This window comes from Panthera onca, chromosome A2, assembly GCF_046562875.1.
Source record: "Panthera onca isolate mPanOnc1 chromosome A2, mPanOnc1 haplotype 2, whole genome shotgun sequence".
NCBI lineage: Eukaryota > Metazoa > Chordata > Mammalia > Carnivora > Felidae > Panthera > Panthera onca.
In genome coordinates this window covers 130,880,768-130,906,006 of record NC_138340.1, presented here as the reverse complement: position 1 = coordinate 130,906,006, position 25,239 = coordinate 130,880,768, and the positions used below count along the sequence as shown (strand labels likewise).

The 25,239-nt window shown below is 37.6% G+C and overlaps 1 protein-coding gene across 4 annotated transcripts in view; it reads right to left on the bottom strand.

The window, feature by feature from the left end:
* Positions 1-100: 100 nt before the first annotated feature.
* The window catches only part of ZNF277 (zinc finger protein 277), a 113,307-nt gene continuing 88,168 nt past the window's right edge, over positions 101-25,239 (bottom strand). For all 4 annotated transcript variants that reach the window (XM_060632902.3, XM_060632903.2, XM_060632905.2 and 1 more), the window contains 8 exons: positions 19,444-19,535; positions 16,006-16,116; positions 14,208-14,340; positions 7,206-7,273; positions 5,972-6,068; positions 4,193-4,235; positions 3,056-3,230; positions 101-1,336 (listed from right to left, as the gene is read on the bottom strand). In XM_060632902.3, the coding sequence (XP_060488885.1) occupies positions 1,150-1,336; positions 3,056-3,230; positions 4,193-4,235; positions 5,972-6,068; positions 7,206-7,273; positions 14,208-14,340; positions 16,006-16,116; positions 19,444-19,535 (906 nt within the window). In that variant the 3' untranslated portion in view covers positions 101-1,149. The remainder of the gene's footprint in view (positions 1,337-3,055; positions 3,231-4,192; positions 4,236-5,971; positions 6,069-7,205; positions 7,274-14,207; positions 14,341-16,005; positions 16,117-19,443; positions 19,536-25,239) is intronic.

The window sequence follows — 25,239 nt, the reverse complement described above, 5'->3', positions numbered from 1 at the left end:
CTGATGGTGCGGGGCTTGCTTGGGATTCTTTCTCCTCTCTGCACCTCACCCACTCACTCAGTCTCTTTCTCTCAAAGTAAATAAATAAACATAAACTCAATTTAGATCAATTGCGTCTTTAATTTAGGCATTTTCCATTATAATAAGGGCTTGCATTTCTCTGCTTGGTTTTTAATAAAAGCCTTGTGCAGGTGTCTGCAAAGCTGGAGGCTTGGAAATCTAAAGCCATGGTCAGAGCCTATATAACTTACAAATCCAGTCAATTTTGGATCATATGGTAGGACATTAGGCTTGAGACTCTGGACAGTCTATATTACTTCAAGATTAGTCTTTGGGCACTGCCTACACAGACTGGTACTAACAATTGAAAACTAGAACTTAAAACTCCAGTGCTCCATAGCACACATGCTGTGTAAAGAACCCACTGTAAAAGAAATGATAGAATTAGAAAAATCATCATTTTGCAGCCATTACAAAAAATAATAGGTAACAATTACCAATGAATACTAAACTGGTTAGATGAAAGACCGATGGGGAACTTTCTAAGAATCCACTGGCTGACAACACCTGAGTGGACTGTCAATTCTCACATCCCTAAAACTGGTACATGGATATTACGTGCCTGGTGTGATACAACAGGGATAGTACTTCTTATAAATTATCCTTGACAAAAAATAATTTTGAACACAAATTTACTGGAACTTCTTACATCTACCAGTCTGCAGGAGAATGGGTGATAGAGGAAAAAAAAACTTTATCAATAATTTGAACACTTCATTTGTGATTTGCATGTCTTCCTTATTAAAAAAAAATTTTTTTAAAGTAATCTCTACATCCAACATGGGGCTCAAACTCATGACCTTGCGATCAAAAGTCACATGCTCCACCAACTGAGCCAACTAGGCACCCCACATGTCCTCCTTATTATAGATAACCTAGTTTAATGAAATGAGATCATTTATAATGATTACATAGTAAAACGTTATAGCCCAAAATACAAAAAGTCCTCACTTTATTTTTTAAAAAGTACTTTTGAAAAAATTTATTTCACCAGGGTCTAATCCTTTGCTGATGTTCAAATTTAAACAATTTTTCTGAGTCTGTCTCATAAGCGAAAAACATGAAAAGTTGCTTCTGTGGCATTTTCTTCTAGTTTTTCAAGCCCTCATGTAGTAGCAACTGGTTCAAAATACTGGTTTGTTTCAAAGCATGCAGTTTAGATGTATCTTCGCTGATGATGGTGATATTTCCATTTTGTTCCTGAGCTGTCAGGTCACTTTCACTGTCAGACAGTGTACATAGTAGAATATCGTTTTCATAGGTTGGAAAATAATACCTGAAAACAACCAAAGACATGTTGAATAAATCCAGAAAAGTTTCTAGGCAAATGAACATACACGTTACTGTAATTCTGCCAGGTTTCTTTGTCAACAGTTTCAACAGCATTTTGCAAAGGTGGTATGGGGAAATAACTTGTGAATTACTTTTACTTTGACCTCTACTGGATGACATCATTCTTACTAGTATCCTTGCTAGCTGCCCATTTGGCCTGTGATTCATATTCCCACAGAAACTCACTACCTGAAAAGGCAGCTTACTCTAGAACCGAGCAGCTCTAGTTGCTAGGGATATCTCCATAGATAAGGCTAAAAATGACAACCCTTTCATTTTTACTCTAAGTCCCAGTTCCTCCCTAGAGGTTAACAAAATTCAAATATGGCTACTCTTTCGTACATTAATCCTTCATATATCTGATGAAAACAATTTCCCTTGAGAGTGTGTGTGTGTGTGTGTGTGTGTGTGTGTGTGTCCTTCCCAACCTAATCATTTCTGGTTCCTTCATTCTAGGTGAACAAAAATCAAACATCTACAGAATTTTAAGTCTATTATTCTGGTTCCTTTTCTGGGCACATTTAGGAGTTAGCTCTGGTGTATCTCTAAAGATTTCAACTTACTTAACGAGAATTATAGGAACAGGGTCTCAGGTCAATCCAGAACTGACTTTGTCTTTCACAAATCTAGGATTTTTTAAAGACGAAAATCTAGCGCTTTTCGGCTAGTGTTCGGGGGCAGGGGTGGAGTGGGGAGGGGGTGGTGGTGCAGATTTAACATTCTCTGAGAGGAACGTCCAGGTAGCTAGAACCCTATAACCTCTCAGAGGTTCCCTCAGCTGAGGTTGTCCAGACTGATATGAGGACCAGCCCAGAAGGCTGAACTGGCAAAGGATACCTGGCAGTCTGATACCACCTACAGAGGTATAGATCTGTGGGCCAACGGCTTAACATTTATAAAGTACTGAGATGCAAAGTATATACCAAAAGCCCTAATAGTTGGATGTTCTTTGACACAGTAATGTTATTTCTAGGAGCTTATCTAAATGAAAAATTAGATCAGTGTGCAAAAATGCAGGCGTATGGATAGTCATGGTGTTACTATTTATAAGAACAAAATGCAAGAAGTAATCTCACTATCTAACAAATTAGGTAGATCTAGTGAATGGGATATTTGGCAACCCTAAAAAATGATGCAATAGATGTATATTGGTATAGAAAAATGCTTACAATATTCTGTTAACATAATTTTAAAAATTGATACTTCTATATCTACATCTTTATCTATCTTCATACCACAAAATCTGAAATAGTTGGTTACATTTATAAAAGGGGGATTACTTTAAAAATCAGGTTTAAAATATATATATTTTTTAATGTTTATTTATTTTTGAAAGAGAGAGACAGAGTGCGAGTGGGAGAAGGGCAGAGGGAAAGGGAGACACAGAATCTGAAACAGGCTCCAGACTGAGCTGTTAGCACAGAGCTTGATGTGGGGCTCGAACTCACAGACCACAAGATCGTGACCTGAGCTGAAGTCGGACTCTTAACTGACTGAGCCACCCAGGCGCCCCTTAAAAATAAGGTTTTTGAAAATTTTTACTTTTTACAATAAACATACGTTTCTCTTTTATTTAACTGAATAAAGGAACAAATAAGGGCTATGGAGCAAAGAAGTACTGAAAACATAGGACATTAAGGATATTGAGCAAAGAATTACTCACTCTGGTTGATCCCATATCTTTCTTTCAGGAAGCAGTGATGTATGTTTAGTCTCTTCCATGTGAGTCCTTAACTCTGCTTTGGACTTGAATTTCACATGGCAACTATAACATCTACATTGGTGAATTTGCCTTCGAATGAAATTGACCAATTTTACTTGCTGATAGAAATTCAATCCTGAAAATGACAGTTTACAGAATCACTAGACAACTGGTCAGACCCATTTTTGCAAAAGAGCCACTTCCCTTTATTACCCAACCTGAAGAGGCAGTACAATTGTAAAGCATAATAATAGATATCAAATAACAACAGCCAATACTCATATAGGGCTTATGTGCTAAGCACTGTTCTAATCATTTTCCATGTATTAATTAATTAATACATTTAATTCTTGAAAAAGTCTACCACATAGGTAGTACTACCATGTCCACATTATGTGTTAGGAAACTGTCCACAGCTACACAGTTTGTAAGTGGTTGAGGTAGGATTTGACATATATACATAACTGTAAGGACAGCAAAGTAATGTAACACTTTCCAGAGTCTAGGAAAATAGTCAGTGAGCTGAGGTGTGGGAGGTAAACTTTCTAATCTTTGAGCCATTAGCAAGTCAGTAATTTACATCTTTATGCCCCTAATCTTTCTATCACAGTGACACTGAGGATGATGCAATTGGGTACATCTGTCTATGGTAAATAATCTAGCTACATTGCCAAACAGTGCAGTAGGTGTTTTGTATACATTCTCCACTCCCTGTAACAGTCTGTTGACCTGAGGCCTTATGTCACACAGCCATTAAGGGCTGGGGCTGGAATCTGAACTCTGACTTCCAAATCCATGGTCTTCCCATTAGCCCCTTCCACTTTATGAAAGATTCTAACCATTAACTTGTGTTTTATTTGAAGCATATTCATATATGTAGGAAAGAAGGAAGACCATATGAAACCAAAAACCATATTTGAACGTTACAGTTCAAAATGGTTGTGAATCACTGCTTCAGGCAGTCCTGCTGAGACCATCTGTGGAGAGACACATTTTGGCTGTGCACTCCCCAATCACGACTACTGAACGCAGGCATCGTCTACAGAATAGTGTATAAAAATGCAGCATCATGGAAAACAACTTCTGAATCAAACTTACCAAGTTCTGACTTTATTTTGAGGAGATCAAAATCGTGTGCTTCCTAAAAAAAGGAATGAATATCTGTGAGTATATAAATTATTTAATCTTTCGGGCTGAAGTTATAAACAGACAGCTTATTCATAGGAGTTTGAACACTGTTGAATGAAACTCAGTCTCAGTTCATCATCTTCTGCGTCTGAAGTAGTCGAAATGTAACTGTTTCCCTCCCCACATCCAACTACTTTTTAAAGCACAGTCCAAACAAGTCATGCCAATCAGCTAAAACATTTTAATTATTCACAGTTTGTATCTACAGTTTTCACAATTTACTATGTATGCATTCTGCAGTCTGACAAAAGTATCCCCAGTCTCTAGTAAGACGTGGCCCTACTTACCATACTGTGCGCCTGGACTCGAATTATGGATATAGGTCCTTTGCTACACAAGCAGATAGGTGATTTTGCAAATCTGCTTTTCATTTTATGCTGTCAAGTACACTGCTTAATGCAAATTTCCCTTCACTCACATCTTCCCACAAATTACATTTCTTTTGATTTTTACAATGCAGACTTATTTTATTCTGTTCCACTCCTGCAATCGTCCATCTGGGTAAATGTTTGAACTTAAAAGCTTACAGAGAATAAAGACCATCTAACTCCCTGTGAAGGCATTTAGTGTCACATCAGAGGCAGGATGATTAGGAACGCCATTGACTCTTTATCTCCGAAAGTGACTGAGCAGAGGCCATGGACACGGGTCAAGGGTGTTGCAAAGGGGATTCCTACACAGGGTGGGGGGCTGAGACTTCCTTCAGTTCAAAGATTTTAGGATATTATGAATTAATTTTAAATGCTAGAAACTATACACACAATACTATCAGCAACCTGTTTCAGAGAAAATTACTCTCTGCTTTCATAAGGTAAACGCTCGTGGCCTTTTGAATACCTTCTAAGTTCTTACTTTACGGAACTGAGAACAGTGCGTCTGAATGAGAGTGGGGAGAAGGTGGGTGAAACAGGATGCTCTGCATCACGGTTGGCAGAGACGGCCGGGGGAGGGTAGGGAGAGCATATGAGAATCATCCGGCAATATTTTTCTATTATAATCACCCCTCTCCCCCCAAGCTGCGCTACCGTCCTGAATCATTAGATGTCCCCCTTCCCACCCCCACCGTGCAGCTTAGGATCAGAGGTGTTGGGAGTGTGTCGTCTCTCAGATACACTGGCATGAGAAAAAGGTTTAGAATTATTACCTTCAAGCTTAATTGTAACATAAAAATGGCATCCAGAAAAGAACACACAGGCTGGAAACGCCCTCACATTTCTTCCCTCCAAATCGTTTTAACTGAAGGAGCTGCACAGCCACACCGTGCACCGTCTCTGCCTGTGTCCCCCATCTCATCAAGGGCTTTGTGAAGGGCAACTTTCTCCCTTCTGCTCTCCTTACCAGCACAGGAAGCAGTGGAAAAAGACTTAGAACGTGTCTGTATCTTGAGCACTGTTAATCATGGATACAGGTCCTGCATTCTAAATAAGAATTATCTACAAAGATCTGAGAGGAAGGACAGCACGAATGGTCTGCGAACTCCTATGCTGACCTTTCACATAGGTCCAGTGCCCTGTACTCAACTGTCCTGAGTTCTGGTTCTCCTTGACGGATCTGGCGGTCTCTTGTTTTGCTTATCGCATTTTTAGGAACAGGATGACAGAAATTAAACATAGAAACTGATAAGACTGCTACTGCTATCAGCCACCCTGCCAGAAGAAAACAAAATTCAGACGAATACAAGCATCTTACCTCCATGTGGACACATAATTTCTCAATTGTTTCTGCTTGCTTTTCACAAAATAGGCAGACAGCAGAGTCAGGGCGCTCTTCCCAATCAGACCAGTCGCTGTGTTAAAAAAGAAAATAGTAAATACGGAGATTCCCCTCACACAGTCACTTGGTATTACTTTCTCCTCCCTAGGAAACCCTGCCAATCTCTTTCAACTCTGACATCGCTGTAAAGATTGTCACATCATATTATGACTTTTTGATACAGCTTTTGAAATTCAGAGCAGCACCATGAAATTAATATAAATAGCGAACAGGTGCTGCTCCATTTTCTTCTATCTGCTTCTCTTCTGAGCAGCTATTTCACTGCAGAATCAGGATAATGTCTTTCTGACACAACCAGGTTTAATTTGCAAAGGAGGCCTATCAGAGATGCGATGCTTTCTCTCATTAGCCACAACCACTAAGTACACACGCTGTGAAGTGTGAGGCTGGGAGTATGTCTCTGCATGACAAACGGTGTGTTTTAAAAAGCAAATCATACATCCTTCATGTGAGAAATGCTGATCATTCAAATGGGACAAGTGTTAAATCTGGTGGTAGACAGAGAAGTTAAAAAATCATACAGGACCCATATTACCATTCCTGCCGACCCACCACCCCCTGCATTTATTTTTGGAGATACTGCCAACTTCTTCTCATTCCTGAGCCTGGAAAACTGAAATTCCAGGAGAGAAAAAAAGGCCAAACGGCTTTGAAGGAAAAGCGGATGAGTAACAGGGAATCCTTTTAGGTTGAAAAACACATGTCTCAAGCCTGTAACTCCAAGGAAAGGAGCTGTGAGTTTCCAGTGACTCGAGTTTTCAGTGACTCAATGGGATGAACATGGAACATGGTTAACTCCACTTCCATTATATTCTCTAATCATATCACTTCAAGGTCTGGGCACCAACCAAGTGAACAAAACACCAATGGAAGGTATTTTTCTCTGCACTGTATTTTACCTGTGTGTCCAATTAACAGTTTTAAAGGCAAAACACTATTTAGTTAGAGTAACAGTTGCTTTAATGATTTTCATGCCGAAGTTACTTTGAATTCAAGTTTTTGCACTGATACATGGAAGGATGGATGGCTTAAAAAGAAAGTCTTTTTTATTTCTATTCTCTCTTCAGAATGATCATTTTAAACCAACTGAAGAAATGTTTTCCTACTCTTAAAACAACCACAATTAATTAGCAGCAGTAACAAGTCTTACTCTTCCTGATGGTCTAGCAACTCCCGATCATCTTCCAACTGAACTTCCTCCCACGATTTTCCAAGTTCCTTTGTGGGAAGAACAGAAGGATTAGAGAGCTGGAAGAAGCGGGGTGAAGAGGAGAAAGGAGAGAGAAAATAGACACAGAACTTAAAAAAAAAAACCAACCATAAAAAACCCCCACAGAAACTCATACTCGGTGGTCTTAAATCAATACACGTAGGATTTATTAAAACAGTTATTTCGGTGACAAGGAAGGATGTATCCTAAAACATTTTTAATGTTTTTCTTTTTGGAGAAGCAGCAGTATTTTTTCAATCAAATTCCTTTCTCTTAAATGTAAACCAACATTTCTTAACCCTGGATGCACATTAGAATCTCTTGGGGATCTTTTTAGAAATCCAAAAATATCTCTGGATGGGGACCCTAAAACACTGTCCTAGCTGGACTGTTTCTCCTTGAGGTCCCCTACAGTCTATTTTTCAAATAGCAAAACGCCAATGATCTTTCTAAAGGACAGTGATCTTTCTAAAGGACACTTCCCTGTTTGTATAAACCCTCCCATGGCTTCTTAACCACATGGAGGACAAAATTCAGAGACCTTACCATGGCTTGTAAGATCTCCACGTTCTGCCCTGGCTTCTTCTCCATCCCTTAGGTCCCACCACTTTTTCTCTGGCTCAGTTTGCTCCAGACACATCAGTCTTTTTGCCTGAACACAGCAGGCTCACCTCTCCCCAGCTCCTGTACTTGTTGTATTCTCTGTCTGAACACTGCTCTCTCACATAACTGCAGGGTTCAGTCATTCTGGCATCTGCTTAAATGTTACCATCTCTTTTTCTGACTACTCTGTTAAAACTACACCCTTTCTCCAAGCTACTTTTTATTCCCCTATTATGTTTTTTATTTTCGTTAAAGCATTGATCACTACCTGAAATCAAGTTTGTGTTATCTATTTGTTTTCTTATTCGCTATTTGTTTTTTCCACCAGAATGCCCATGAGGACATGGACTTTGTTCACTGTTACATTTCCAGACCCAGGCATACAGTAAGTACTAGAAAGTATTTTTAAAATTAAATTATAACTGAAAAATCTAACAATTCAATGCCAATTTAGATTCTATCTCAACAGGTTTTTGTAAGGTGATTAAATAAATTAGTTAACGTATGGGTATACCTCAGAAATATTGTAGGTTTGGTTCCAGACCATCAATATAAGGCAAGTCAAATGAACATTTGGTTTCCTAGTGCATATAAAAGTTATGTTTATATTATACTGTAGTATTTTATGTGTACAAGCATTTTATCTAAAAAAATAATGTACACACCTTACTTAAGTACTCTGAGAATTACCAAAATGTGACCCCAAGACATGAAGTGAGCAAATGCTGTTGAAAAAATGGTGCTGATAGACTTGCTCAAAACAAAGTGGCCACAAATCTTCAATCTGTAAAAAAATGCCTGTCTGCAAAGTGCAATAAAACAAAGGACGCCTGGATATAAATACATGGTACCAGGCAACAGTAAGTACTCAAGTATCTACTCAAATCTCTTTTATTTCTCACAGTTCATGGAGAAGCTCTACCCATTTAGGGCTGTGTCTGGCAAATTGAGTCATAGTTTCAGCAAAACTTTATGGAGCGTTGAGTAGAAATCATTCCTTTTGGCCCAACCATTTCTCTTTTCTATTCTTGAGTCATTCTCTTGTCTTTTCTTCTCTCTCCATCCAACTTTCCCACTATGCCATGCAAAAGCAGAGAGTACATTAAAGAGGGATGTAGGAACAATAATGGACACCTTTTCAAGCAGCTAAACTATGGTTACAGTCAAGATTGACCTGACCTGCCACAAATACAGACATCCTTGATAGATATTCCTCCTTTGGAAAAAAAAAAACAAAATTTACTCTCAGTTATGAATATTTTTTTCTCTAAAAAGGTATTCATTTAACCAAAAACAAAGAACTATAAGGTCCATTATGATTTAGGAAAAAAGAAAATCTACCATTCATCAACTTAATGAGAGGTTTTGAAGCTGTCATTATCTATCAGCTAAATGATGCATAAACTCAGACACGCAGAGATTTACCATAATGTCATTAGAGATATTTAATTTGGAGTCTATAATGTATTTCCCAGAGTTGTCACGAAATGTCTGAACCTCATTATGGACACCAAGAATGGCCTCAAAACCGCCAACAGGATCTTTGTTAGTTGGAATTTTTGGCGATGAATTAAATCTTTCATGGATTACTTGGTCTCTCTGGACTTGTACTTTAAGGCCATTGCTGTAAGATATTAATTCAAGGAAGGACCATCTATTACCATTTTCAGTGATATGGGCAAATGTTGTTGATCAATAAATGTTTTGGCCAAAGAGACATAAAATATCTTTCAGTATCAAACTTCCAAACTCAAAGCATCATTGTGCAATTTTCTCAGTGTTTGGTAGAACACGTAGGAATTCTTCTAGGCAATACAGCACTAACTGTTTACCATTTGAGAGGAAAATGGAACTCCGTGATCATTAGTGTAGTAGGTAACAAGTGATTTGCAGGTGACATTGGCCCAGACTTTCCTAGAATGCTCTGCCGTGTACAGTCGAATATATATAGTTTATTATGGAATAAGACCCAAAAAGAAGAAAAAAAAAACAAAACAGAGCACAGAACTCCCTAATTAAGATTCTGTGCCTGCTAATGAATCATGTTAGGAAAGCAAAGAATTAAAAAAAAAACAAAGTTTGGAAGGCATGTCAGTAAAGATGTTCAGAACACCCCCTCAACCTCCTGCATCAGATGGTTTATGATCAATGAGAGGGTGGACAAGAAAAACATAAAAAAAAAAAATCCTCTTCACCCAGCACCCCCACTGCTCCACACACAAACTTCTATGTACTTACACAAAAAACCCATCATAAACAGAGAAAGAAGTGTCTTAAATGTTAATAATTTCAGTAGAGAGAACTATACCAAAACTATGAAAACAGGTTAAGAGCCCAATTCTGTTACAAATGGCTCTGTATATTTTAAGAATAAAAAAATAGAAATCAAAAAACGATAAAGCCACAGCAAAAACAGTTTCCTTTAGGAAAATTCAGGGCTTGAAACAGGAGTACCTTAGGAATAGGCAGCTGAAGGCTCAATGATGATGTACACAGTTCATTTCCCTCTGAGGCAGGGGAATCTGAATGTGAAACTGCCTGTGAAATTGTCCCCTTGGCCATCCCCCCTAGCCATTGAGCCCTTTTGTTTGTGAGAAAACAAAGAAAGAACCCGTAAGTAGGTAATCCAGAATACGCATAGGGACTTTTTATGTATTTGCAAGTCTGTTATTATTCAAAAACTGATATGAATTATTAAACATGGAAATCATCTCACCTAAGGAAGAAAAATGTATGTGTCAATTCGCTGAGCTCAGGAGAGCCAAAACCAGCCTCTGTCCTTAGCTCTCTCACCTTTGATGATTATCAGAGGGCATCTTGCCAGGAATATCCTGGATGCTGCCAGCACTGCTGGCCTGGAGATTATGTTTGGAGCGGAGGTGAGCAACTCTGTGGGCCCATGACTTAATTACTGCATTAATGTGCTACAGGAGAGGTCCAAGCATTAACTTCATACACCCCATTCCGAGGTGCTGAAATTACGTGCTTACATGCCTGTCTCTCATACCAACCTTTAAACTCTCTGGGAGTAGGGACTTAAATTAACCACCTTGCCCATAATATTTTTCTTCCTCTTCCACCAGTTTGTACTCAAATGTTTGTAGAATGTATAAAGCCAGTTAAAGTGACTCTTACAGGGAAGAGGATGTGAGAAATGGGTATGCAGACCCTGACGACTAATAACAATAGTTCTCTTTTTGGCCCACTTTCCTCAGTCATGTAAGCCTTTTCCCTCAGAGGAATACACAGTGAATGTCTCTCAGTATTGTTTTTCCCATCTTTGAAAATAAAGCAATGTCATTATTCATTGCTTAAACTCTTAGAAGAATTCATTCTTCATATTAAATATTTTTATGAAATATTAAATATTTTCAGTAATGGGGTCTAAAAGAAAACTAAAAGCATGCTGAGAAATCTCTGGGCCTCATTTTTCTCTAACTACACATTATTAATATTGGGAACAGTTGTTTATATACTCGTTCTATTTGTTATGATGCCTTTTATTTACTACAGTACTCAGGATATTATTAAGGTTGATACTTCTGGTAAGCACTTCTCTATGTTAGGACACTTCTACATCTTTAGAGACTTTATTAGCTTCTTCAGTCATTTTTTTTTTTTTAATTTTTAAAAAATTATTTATTTGCTTTTTTGAGAGAGAGACAGAGTGTGAGTGTGGGAGGGGCAGAGAGAGAGGAAGACACAGAATCCGAAGCAGGCTCCAGGCTCTGAGCTGTCAGTACACAGTCTGATGCGGGGCTTGAACTCACAAATGGTGAGATCATGGCCTGAGCTGAAGTCGGATGCTTAACCTACTGAGCCACCCAGGAGCCCCTTCTTCAAACTTTTTCTGAGTTAAGTTTACATCATTCCAAAATGCTACAGCTAATCATAATATATTTTAGGTTTTGTTAAGAAAAAATTTTTTTAATGTATGCTTATTTTTGAGAGAGACAGAGAGCAAGCAGGGCAGGGGCAGAGAGAAAGGGAGACATAGAAACTGAAGCAGGCTCCAGGCTCTGAGCTGTCAGCAGAGGGCTTGAACTCACAATCCATGAGATCATGACCTGAACCCAAGTCAGAGGCTTCAGACTGAGTCACCAGGCGCCCCTAGGTTTTATTTTTTTAAATCATTCTTATTATTGTGGGCTATTTACCTCAGTGGGGAAGCATACAGGGCTAAGAAGGCTAAGGTTGTGGGTCAGAGCCCTTGAGGAGCTTGTTGAAGTCAGCTTTTCTTTGACCTTGAATCACTTTCTAGTTTGGTACAAAAGAGAACAGGCAAGAAGGTGATCATTATGAGTTCACCACCATTACTTGACCAAAAACTCAACCAACAAAGTAAGAGGTAGGTACTAGTATTATTTCAATTGTAAACATTGAGGAAAAATTATAAAATGGATATACAGAGAGGTTAAGTATTCTGTTCTAACTATGTGACCTTGGAAAAAGACCTGTGCCTAATCTCCTAATCTATAAAATGGTGATAAAGATAAAACCTGTGACATAGGGATATGGTTAAGAGTAAATGGCTTAATATAAAAACCCAAGATGGTGCCTGGCACATATCAAGTACTCAAATGTTGCTAGTTAAAAGAAAAAAATTACTGCTATTTATCACTATTTTTCTAAAGTGATTTAATTTTCATTTTATATATTATTAAAGTCTTTATATTCTCTTGAAACACTTCTCTTAGGGTATGATTCATGCCACATGACATCTGGGCAGTCAGTGGGCAGTAAAATCTAGTATGCTCATCTAGAGACAGCTGGTCCTTGTAGATAATTTCAGTTTTGACAGACACACTACTTGATGCCCAGAGAATAAAGTATCATACTTTTCTAAAAGTGCCAGCAGAATTTGAGTGAGCAGTCCTTTTGAAGTCTCCTCTAAAAGGTAAATACCTCCAGCTATATAATGTTCCGCTAGTCCCAAGGTCTTGAATATCATTTTAAAAGATCCCTGGAAGGAAGTACTGTTAAATTGCTTCCACAGCTTTCTGCAATAGGTGGTATTTCTTAGGGCTAACACTGAGGTCTACTCCCCATTGGACTGGGCTGGCCCTGAAGCAGCGTTTGTTCTAGGAATGAATGACTGATTTCTAGAGAAGATTGAAGGACTCAGAGGGTGCCTTTGCCTTTAGCTAGTTGTAAAACATTTGTAGCAGATCATGGCAACCTCTCGGAGTCAATCTTCAAACACATGTCAAACTTGCTTCTCAAGGGGAATTTTACTTTAACGCTATAAGGTTTAGTTAGAACAGACAAAAATTCCACCCTCCAGCAGAGAGTTCCAACATATTTCAGGATATGCTTGTTTCTGCCCAACAGATAAAATGGTTGATTATAATCAGTTATGCCTTCTGTGGCTACTGAGTTTGATTCTAATTTCCTATTGCAAGGAAAAAAATAATTTCCATTTGCCTAAGAAACATGTCGCAAAGAGAACTCTCTAGCTTTCTTCTAATTCCAGCGGAGAGTTCCTTAACTCCTTTCTTTAAACGAGTGGATCCTCTCCTTTGTAATGTACAGCACCCCCCCCCCCCCCCCTGCAAATTCAACAGACTAGGGCAGGGCACTAGCACTCCCAGTCACTGTGTCATTCAGAATCCCCTCTCACATTTCCAAATACCCCCCCAGTGACGCGTGCTGCACCAGCTGAATATGTTCTCTTAACCAAAAAGGTCAGCAAGTGGTTTTGAGGTTTCTAAGGAAGGAAAGCTTTTAATATATTTAAAATCCTTGACATGATAACTCCATTATTACGTTCTATTAGCCAAACAAATAAAAGTCCTCTTGCCTAGTGAAATGATTTGGTTTCTCTAAAATTTCCATCAAAGATATGCTGGCCAAGGAGGATGATGCTTTTTTTTCTTTATGGGGAAGGGAAGATTTTTTTAAAGGGGAAAGAGGAAAGAGTAAAAGATTGTTTTTTTTAAAGGGTTATCTAGCATAGCACACCTAGCACATCCAGCTGTCAAGAGATGTTTTTTGTAGAGAATATAGTCTCTGGACTCAAGGTAATAGATAATATCACAAATGGGAGAGAATACGTGGATATCCAAGTACCTTATATCTATTATTACTTTTTTTTGTTCAAGATCACTACGAATCCTATAGGCATGACATTTTTACTGTGTAAAATTCTGGCAAATCAAAGACAAACCAAATCAAGTTGCGATTTATAAACGAACCATTTTAAAGCTAATCACTGCTTGAAAGTGTCCCTTGATTGCATTTTGACCTTTCTACTAATTGCTTGTTTAAATATTAGACAGCCCTTGGAAAGATATTTGTTCGTGGATATGCAAATTTTAAATTAAGAAGAGAAAGGCTTACCAAATAATTGATGACATAAAATCGGTCATATTCTCTGTTCTTAGGATTGATCCTCCGATGCTGTTTTTTCCTCATATGATCTTTAAGCGTATTTTTGTCCCTGAAGGTCTTCTCACAGTATAAGCACTGCAAGCTAAAAGAAATACACAAACGTTGACAGATTACACAAGTCTCTTGGATAGTTGCTGCAATAGCCCTTTATTATTAAGTCTTATGATTATCCATTTTAGGTCACAAGGAATCTTCAACTGGGATATGACATCCTTGTTGGAACCCTCTCACTTTATTCCTTTGACTTTGTGGGATGCATGCGTGGTTTATTTTGTAGTTGGCTAAGTTAGCCAACTTGGCTATGCAGTTCAAACCGTGACAAAGATAGCTAAGATCCAAAAATTATTTTAGTGTTTTCTAATCAAATGATCTCTTCTAAAAATGAAAACATAGGCATGTTCTTCAAATAATTATGCTGATTGATAACTAGCATTGGTTGCCTCCATTGAGTACAACAAATTAGCCCATGCGTAGATTTGCAAGGGTTAATTCCTAGTTCCAGTACATATTTAACTATGGGACTTGGTCAAGTTACTTGCCCTCTCTGTTGTCATTCATTTTCTACTGAAAATGAACAGATTGCTAATAAAATATCTTCCTCATCCTACGTCTGACAGTTCATATGGCCTGTAACTTCTCCCTAGCAGTCTAGTTAGAGTTCTACTTGGAGTCACACAGGTTATGTCTAATCTTCCTTCCACATGAAAACTCTCAAATGACTGAAATCAGTTCAAATTTTGAATTCTTGTGTCATCACTACTAAACACCCTTTTAACCATTTCTTGTGTCACAGAAATAACTATAGTTTATGGGATAAATAAACTAATTAGGGATATTCATTATGCTAATCTTGCTAGAAAATACATCTAGTATTATTTTATAAATGAAGGATCATTTAATATGAGTGAAAAGACTTGTAGTGGAGTTCTGGTACCAGAATTTGAATTCAGAACTTTTAATAACAGATCTGTGTCAATTAATACATTTTTCTTAATGTTATTGCTTCAAATATTGTGGGCTGAGATTTTATTTGAAAACAAAACCCAAAAACCAAAAAAACCTAGGTTGTGAGAGAAAAATATTGGGCCCTGTTCTAGAAAGAAAAGTAGATAGATTTTTGAAAGCCATTTTAGTGACCCAGACAATTTCTTCCTTACTTTAACAAGCTAAGCTCTAGATACCCATGGTCACCAGAATATGACCTTAGGAAAAGTGGAGTGTTATGATATATAAATGTGAATAAATACTAAAAGGTAAAAGAATGGATATAGTATGTTATGTCTGATATAAAGCTGAATAACATACAATTTGACAATATATTTACTAAATATGTGAAAACTTATACTGTAAAGCAAAAGAATTACGAATACAAAATTAAAAAATGGGGAGATACTAATGAGGAGATACATATAAAGATTCAAGGAAATTTATAATGTTTTATTTCTTTGGTTGGACGGAGAGAATACTCTTCTACCCTATATACTTTTTTATGGTATGTACATTGTTTGGTATATATGATACTTTTATTTAAAAAATGGTAAAAGGCAATATGATCTAGACAAAATGAACAGCACTGTGATGCAAAACGTGAACTTTTCCAACATGAGAAATGAGAAAATTCCATTTTGTTAATTACTTCTTTTAGATTAATTTTTAAAAATTCCCAACAGACATTTAAAAAAATTCCCAACAGAATTGAAAATTAAAATAACTGCAGGATATGTTTCGTGAAAAAAAAAATACTTACTTGTCGAGCTTTTTCTGTAATGTGCACAGAAATTCGTTGCAGTTTACAATGTTGTCTGGCAAGCCAATGTTAAAAGCATGTTCTCTGGCCATGTGGTTCAAAAGAACAGATCTAGGAAGAAATATGAGCAATTTATACTATTTATAAATCATCTAGTAAAAAATCAGATCAGGAATAGCATTTTCAAAATGATAACACTAATCAGAAGTACATGCAAAGGTTAAACACTACAACACACTTTTGGGCTATGAAAGAGTGATATGTTATAAAGTATTTAAGTACACATAAAATCACATGAATTCTTTGTAAAGTGAGTCCAAATTTGTTCCATTATTTGCCAGTGGACAGGAATATACTCTATGTATGAATTAGTTTTCTCTCCTGTAAGTGAAAAAAACATGCTTTGCTGACTTTTCCAACTTATCATGGGAGGAGGAAGAGACAACTGCCAAAGGGAAATATGTCCTGCTATGCATGTCCTGGAATCAGAGACATTTAACTCACTATTGGACAGAGATCTGGAACCCACCATTCACACATCAATTATATGCAAGGGTTTTGACATACTGAATACACAGTCACCAGGCTGTTGAATAGTTTATGTGGAAAAGGAAAATTTTATGTAAATTTATCTAAGTTTTAGATAGCAAAAATGCTTATGTGTAAAAATATGTTATTCTTTTGGGCCATTATCACAACTTTATTTTTATGTATGTTTGTATGTGATCCCTCATCCAACATGGGGCTTGAACTCACGACACTGAGATCAAGAGTCACATGCTCTTCCAACTGAGCCAGCCAAGCACTCCCTTTATCACAACTTTAGTTCATAAAATAAAGGTGACAGTTTTGGGGAACTCATTAATACACAAACCATTGATAGACTATGTATACTGATACATTATACAGTTTATTTTATCTACTTTGACACTTAGCTGACCCAAAATAATTGTTTCTAGGATTATTATTTTTTTTCCTTTAGAAAATGAAATAAAGCATCCATCCCTATGAAAATGTTGTTTTTTTTTTTTAACTATGTAGGGTCACACTTATTAATCTCATTGTTAATATGCTCTGTTTGTCTAAATGCTTAACTATTGACAACTTTGAATAAATAAAACCAGTATTTTGTGGAGTATTTCACAGTACCTTTTGGCACATATTTTTCTCTATGCCAACTGACCTATATAAGAATCAAATCTTCATTAGTGGTGTTCTAACATCAGTGTTTCAATCAAAACATTTTCTGAATTCTAGCAAGTACTTTATCTGTAGCTATCCTCTCCTTTTCAGTGTTTTCCAGACAATAATGCTCAATAGAATAACATATTTTTACACATAAGCATTTTTGCTATGTAAAACTTAGATAAATTTACATAAAATTTTCCTTTCCACATAACTTTGTGAGTTCGAGCCCCACATCGGGCTCTGTGTTGACAGCTCAGTGCCTGGAGCCTGCTTGGGATTCTGTGTCTCCCTTTTTCTGCTCTTTCCTGTTCACACACAACATTCTCTCTCTCTCAAAAATAAACATAAAATAAATTTTTTTTTAATGTTAAAAAAAATCATGTACATTTGTAGGGGCACCCGGGTGGCTCAGTCATTTGAGTGATGGACTCGTGATTTCAGCTGAGGTCATGATCTCACGTTTTCATGAGTTCAAGCCTGCAGAGCCCACGTCAAGCCCGTGTTGTGCTCTGGCACCAGCAGCACAGAGTGTGCTTGGGACTCTCTCTCTTTCCCTCTCAAAATAAATATTTAAACATTAAAAAAGTTTAGAAAATGATGTACTTCTGTAAATATTAACTATTGTATAATGAGAAATCTGTCTGGCCTTTGTCCTTGATTCCTGGCATAGAGCTTCTAAAACCCCAGGAACTTACTATTATCTTTGTTATGCTAAGGAGGCAACTCACCATAGGCCCCTAGCTAGCTTCAGAATGGGGGCTGGTCAACAGAAAGACTAACAATGTGATTAAAAGATTGAGATTCTGAGCCAGTCAGACCTCTAGAGACGGAAGGGGTCTGGAGACTGGAGATGGGAGCAGTGTAGAGATTAAATTCAATGACTGAATCAATCAAGCTTATAAAATGAAGCCTCATTAAAAACTCTGGGCACCAAAGCTCAGTGAAGATTCCTGGTTGGTGAATACCTTGATGAGCTGGGTAGGTGATGTGTCTTGATTCCTTGAGGAAAGGGCATAGAAATTCTGAGTTCAGGACCCTACCAGATTTTGCCCTATACATTTCTTCATTTGGCTGTTCCTGATCTCTTCACTTGGCTGTTCCTTTATAACAAAACTGCAATCCTAAGTATACCACTTTCTGAGGTTTGTGAGTCATTCTGGTAAATTACTGAACTATGCAAATTACTGGCAAGAATCTGAATTTTTAGCCAGTTGGTCAACTGAACTTGTGGCTGGTGTCTAAAGTAGAGGCAGTCTTGCTGGGAATGATGGATGCCCTTAAACCTGCAGAGTCTGATCCTAACTCTGGGCAGTTAATGTTAGAAATGAATTATAGAATGCCAGTTTGTGCTAAGGAATTACCAATACCCCAGTTTTTGTTTTTGGGTGTTTTTTTTTTTTTAGATCTTTATCATTAAAAAGTTGTTTTTTTTTTTTAAAGTTTATTTATTTGTTTTGAGAGAGGACAGAGTGAGCATGAGCAGGGAAGGGCAGAGAGAGAGAGGGAGAGAGAGAATCCTAAGCAGCCTCTTTGCCGTCAGCACAGAGCTCGATGAGGGCTGCATCTCACAAACCATGGGACCATGACCTGAGCTGAAACCAAAAGTCAGATGCTTAACTGAGTGAGCCATCCAGGTGCCCCTAGATTTTTATCATTTTTAATATTCAAAAGTCAAAACATCAAAAACTGCTAAAGGTTTAGGGTTAACAATATAGAAGGGTGTGTCTGTAGTAGTTCATTGTACATGGTCTTGCCTGTCAGCCAATTTAAAAAGTCCTACAACATTAAACACAAATTTATTTCTGGCATTAAAAAAAAAAAAAAGAGAGGCAAATCAAGAAATAGACTCTTAACTGTAGAGAACACACTGATGGTTACTGGAGGGGAGATGGGCAGTGGGTAGGTTAAATGAATAATGGGTATTAAGGAGGGCACTTGTGATGAGCACTGGGTGTTGTATATGGGTGATGAATTACTATATTCTACACCTAAAACAAATATTTCACTGTACTGGAGACTAAAAAGTTGGAAGAAAGTAAAAGAAAAAAAAATTTTAAAGTTACTCCTCTTTTCTGCTTAGAGCCACTATAGTCCATGGTTGATATTAGGCATATTAGAAAAAAATTACTGGTAATATAGCAAAGGGTCCTGAGCCAACCGACAGAACTTAAATTACATAAGCATTATGGGTGTTTTGATGAGTTTTCAGATGAAAAACAATAATATTTAAAGACATGCACAAAGGCAAACCTGTTCCCGAAAAATTCCTCATTGCAAAACATACAAATACCATGAAAATTGTTATCATTTCTTTCTTGCTGCTGTTGTTCCAGAATTTCTTTCTGTAAAACAGAAACAGATATTTGATATTATCTTTAATAAATGCACAGTTAGTTAATGAAAAATGTTTTAGTCTAGATGGGAGGAATCTGCAGTAGAAGCACAAAGGGAGTATATGAATTCTGATAATATTTCACATTTCTACATTTCTGTCCTTGTATCAAAACTCCAAGTCTATACTGTTAAATGCTAACAGAACACTCCATTTGGATAGCTATGCAGGAATCTCAAGGTCAACTGGGTCTCATTATCCTTCCCTACCCTGGCTTTCTTCCTGTTTTTATTAGTCAACTCCTGTCCTCGCCCTCTTTCACCCAACTGCCGCCCCCCCTGCCCCCCACCTCCCGAACAAAAATGTGGTAGCATTTTTGACTTGCTCCTTTTTGTACTTCTCAGTTTAGTCTGTAATCAAGTTCTGATCCATTTTTCACTTGAACTATCTTTGTGTTACTTCTCTCCACCATTCACAATATGATTACCCAGAGTCTAGTTTTTAATCAGTCATTATGGGATTACTATAAATAAGTCTCCTAGAGGTCTCCCTGATCTCAATCCTTTTTTTCATCATATCCAGCCTTTTTTGCTGCCAGAAAAACTTTCTTAAACAATGTTTTCATACACAATTATCTTGTTCTTCAACTCAAATATGTTTTGGTAGCATCTGTTCCAATCAGGGTGGTTCCACACACCATTTTTCCTTGAGGTCATTTTATTTCTCTTTGCTTTTTGCCTCTTACAAAATCTTACCTGTAATTAGGATTCCCATTTCTATCATGCAGCCATTTCTACTACTGTAGAGTTAAAAGCTCAGACTCTGAAAAACTGAGCAGACCTGGACTTGAACTCTGGCTCTCACTGGTACTCAATATTTTATTTAACTTCTTTAATCATCAATTTTCTCATTTTTTTAAAATTTTTTTTTAACGTTTATTTATTTTTGAGACAGAGAGAGACAGAGCATGAACGGGGGAGGGTCAGAGAGAGGGAGACACAGAATCTGAAACAGGCTCCAGACTCTGAGCTGTCAGCACAGAGCCCGACGCGGGGCTCAAACTCACGGACCGTGAGATCATGACCTGAGCCGAAGTCGGCCGCTTAACCGACTGAGCCACCCAGGCGCCCCAATTTTCTCATTTTTGAGATAAAAAGAAATACCACATGACAAAATTGTTTATATGATTAAATCATATAATTTATGTAAAGAGCTCAAATTGTTCATGGGTCATTAAATGCTGGATATGATTGTTATCCAGCCAACTTCAATTTCCACTGTTTGTTACCCATCATCTTTGTCAACTGTTTGCCTGCTTTGCCTTTTGAAGGGTTATGAAAACTTCTTGAAAAGAAAGTCTTTATGCTGTTCTTATAAGTGGCATACTACTCCCAGCTTCTCTAATATCATGGAGCTCAAAATAGTAAAGTTTATAAAGTTTATTGTTGAATCTATGAATATTTACAGAATAGCATCAAAATGAGCTCATATCTAGAAGCTTAATAGATTCCATGTGGCATTTCTGGAAATGTATCACCAAACATCTAGAACTACTAATTCACTTGAAGAAAAAAAATTAAGAAATTACCATGATAAAAATCAACTCAATGAACTGGTTTCAGCCATGATGGAATCATGTATATCCCACCTACCCTCCGCCTATAAAATAAGTGGCTTCATATATTTTATGTTTTCAGACATTGGATAATAGACAGTACAGGGTTGTGATCTGTAAGAGAAAAAAATAATACACTGCCAGTTTTATGCTGGGTGGTATTTTCCAAATTGCAACATAGGGAAGTTAAACCCAAATAAGATGCAGAGCTATCTCACTGGATGAAGGTAAAAAAAAAACAAAAAACAAAAAACAAAAAACAAAACAAAAAAAAACCGGAGTCAGGATACTAAAAAGCGAGTGTACCTTGTGGGACAAGGTACTAGAGAGGAGAGCTGAAGAGGAGCTGAGGAAACCTGAACTACTCTACTGGGATTCTTTGCATCTCTGTCCAAATACTGAGCTGTACATGTACCAAAGGACTCTATGAGTCCTGACGAAGTACTTTCCAGGGACTGGGAGGCTTACTGGAGATTCCGGAGGTTACAGCACTGGACTCTGCTGGAGTTCTGACATACGGAATGAAAAGATCTTGCTCAACACTTCAGGCATATACAGCAAATACAAAACAAACTTTTTAATTTTTTTCCCCCTAAAGTTTATTTTATTTTGAGAGAGCATGTGTGTGTGCACGAATGGGGGAGGGGCAGAAATCCAAGATCGAATCCCACAGGGCTCGAACTCCTGAGCCATGAGATCATGACGTGAGCTGAAATCAAGAGTCGCTTAACTGATGCTTAACCAACTAAGCCACCCAGGTGCCCCAAAACTTTTTAAGGTTATGAAGGTCACAGTTTTATGGTGGTAGCAAGTAGACAGATAAAAGCAAGAGAAATAAAAGGGCGAAGGCTGATGTATCAGAACATTTTAATTATTGCTTTTTGAATTTAAGTGAACCTTACATCAAAAATGAAATGGACAGTACAAGTCAAATAAAAGAGGTATCGGAAAAGGAAACTTTTACAAACATGCATTGTTTAACTGAATACAAAACAAAACAAAAAACACATTTTATAACCCTATGTCAACAACACTGTTAGCAGCAAAAACAAAAACCCAGCAAATAAAGCTCTTGATAAAGATCCCTATCACTACTGGTGCATTAAGGCCAATCATGGACCTTCTCTGCCTGTTCCTGTTTTCAGTGCACAAGACCCATTAGTGCTCATTAAAAGTCACCATTCTGGCTTGTATTTCTCAAGCTTGTGATGATATAACCCAAATTTGGCTAAAGAAAAATCTTACTCAACTTAATATCTCCTTGGTTTGGCTCAGCACAAGTACAAAAGACTTGTGAGTCTAAACCACAGTGATGCTAAGCTATCTAACATTTACTTTGGCCAAATTTCAGTTTTATCAACTGACCGTGAATGGCAAAACCTCAGTATAAACACTAGAAGTGATAAAAATTGATTCTTCTTAGGAGAGTCTAATTTACTCTTTGGTATGTTCGAGCCAGCACGGGATAGTCAGGACAGTAAGAAAAATCACTTTAAGGGCAAGTAACTAAACCCAGGCTGTTTTGTTCTGGAGCCCCTCCCTTAGCGTGAGGGCATGGGACTAGTATATCCATACAGTCTACAAGCATAATGAGAGAGACAAAGACTCTAGAGTATCCTTGGTATCCCTGGTCTTGCAGGCCCCATACAACTCCTTTAATTTTTCCCCAGGTTCATTTCTTTAAGAGCTGCCTTTTGTGCACAGAACAAACTCTTTTTAAAACTCCTTTCCAGACATTCCTCCAGAGGCAGCTACTTAAACCATTTGTTGCCCCACCTCTGCTTTTTGTTGATTTCATGTGCATAAGACTTTTCTCATTTTAAAATGATCAAGTCTAGGAAGAGGAGAGAATCCAAAAGAAAAAGAATGAGTCCTCCTGTCCATTTTTCCAGTTTATGAAGCTCGTCTAGATTTGATAATATTAAAATGAGAAAAATCTCATGCACATGAAATCAACAGAAAGCAGAGGTCCATAAAGAAAAATAGTTTTTCTTCTTTCTTCCTTCTTCCTTTGTAAAGCTTGGTATCTGATTAGTTGTAGCATATATTTTAACTCACTTTTGGACAAAAAAATATAATATTAAGAGACAATCCATACAAAGCTTCACAAAGATGTGTAAATCAAAGCCTACCTGCTTTGTGGTTTTATTTTTCTAAAAAAAAATCTCATGCTGGGTAGATATTTATTCAGATTTTATTCATGGATTTATAGAATAAAGGGATGAAGAGAATGTAACAGATGTTATGTGTTTGAACTTCTCAAACTTATCTGATGAAATCAGATGAAATTTTCATTACAAAATAGGCTTGGATAAAAACCATAGTTGTAAGAATACAAGATCAGCTTATCTATTAGGCAAAGAGTCATAATAACAAGCTGTATTTTTGTCTAATTGGTTTAAAATGTCAAGAATGGTAGCGAAGAGGTCAGGGCAGAGTGTTTCATCTTTATTCATAAGCTAAAGACAGGAAACATTAATGAAACAACAGATATAGCAGATGGCATTCAATAGTCATGGGACTAACATACATACATAGGTAGAAAATGAAAATGTGAGTAAGGCTGAAAGTTATAAAAGTCAGCAATTCAGGAAAAAGCAATTTAGAAAATCTCAATTTAGTTAAGTATTTGTGTACAGGAAAGCAGAAACTAATGCGTAGAATAACAAATCCAATGGAAATAGCATGCATTACCATAAGGAAGTAAAACTAAGGCTAATGTTATTAGTTATAGATAATCAAAAACATTCTATAGATACTGATACACTGGATTGACACAGAGTTTCCCATCTGCACAACTGCATGAGTGGCTGTGAGAGAAAACAGCACACTCCAAAGGATCCTCCCCAAGTTAGTCCACAGGCAGAAGCACGGTGGAACCTGTTAGGCATTCTCAGTTGGGGAGATCAGCCGAGCTCTTCCAAAAGAGGACACAAAAAACATCCCTACTAAAGTTAGAGTGGTGGCCCAAAGCCTCCAGAGAAAGGCAGCAGTATCTTCTAGTCCTACTGCTTTCTATTTCCAGAACCATGGATTATCTCTGAGGTCTTGGGGATTATTTCATTCACACCTCCACCTTGGTCCAGTAAGTATTTCAGGCTGCTATGAAACAATGGAGCATAAAAATGAGAGTAAAATAAGGATAAAATAGGGTAGGGTGGGCATGTAAATTGAAGATTAAAAAATAAAAAGAAGAAATATGTATGTACAAATATGCACATACACAAACTAATTCAAACCTAAAGGTAGATCCCAAATTTGGCTATCAGCTTTAGTAGAAAGGGTAAACAGATCAGAAGGTGGGGGCGGGAGGGGGGGGGGGGGAGTTGTGCAACAGAGTTTGACTGGCTTTGTCCCCTATTCTTGGGAGGTAATGTCTAATCCCCTGGCATTTCTTGAGTGATTCATGTCCTTGTTATTCGGGGTGAGCCTTTAACAGCACCTGATACTTAATGCTAATGAGATAACTCAGGATGGAGGCTGTCATGCCAAAAAGTCCAACCACCTAGTGGGTTAGGGCTTTGAGCCACATGATCTCAGCCTCACCTCAGAAAGAGGGGGAGAACTGGAGGTTGAGTTCAGCTATGTGGTCAACCATTCAGTCAGTCATGCTTAATGAAGTTTCATATGCTAAGTGAAGTTGGTCAGTCAGAGAAAGACAAAAATCATATGACTTCACTCATATGAGGACTTTAAGAGACAAAACAGATGAACATAAGGGAAGGGAAACAAGAATAGTGTGAAAACAGGGAGGGGGACAAAGCAGGAGAGACTCATAAATGTGGAGAGCAAACTGAAGGTTGCTGGGGGGAGGGGGGTAGTGGGAGGGGGGATGGGCTGAATGGGTGGGGGGGCATTGAGGAATCTACTCCTAAAGTCATTGCTTCACTGAGTGCTAACTAATTTGGATGTAAATTTTAAAAAATAGAAAATAAAGCTACAACAAACAAAAACCTTTGGACACCAAAGTTTGGTTAAGCTTTCCTAATTAGCAATACTCTGTGTATTGTCGCACACTGATGTGCTAGGAAGGCAAAAGATCCCTGGAGACGAAAGCAACCTTGTGTTTAGGACTTTCCCAGATCTCTTCCTATGTATT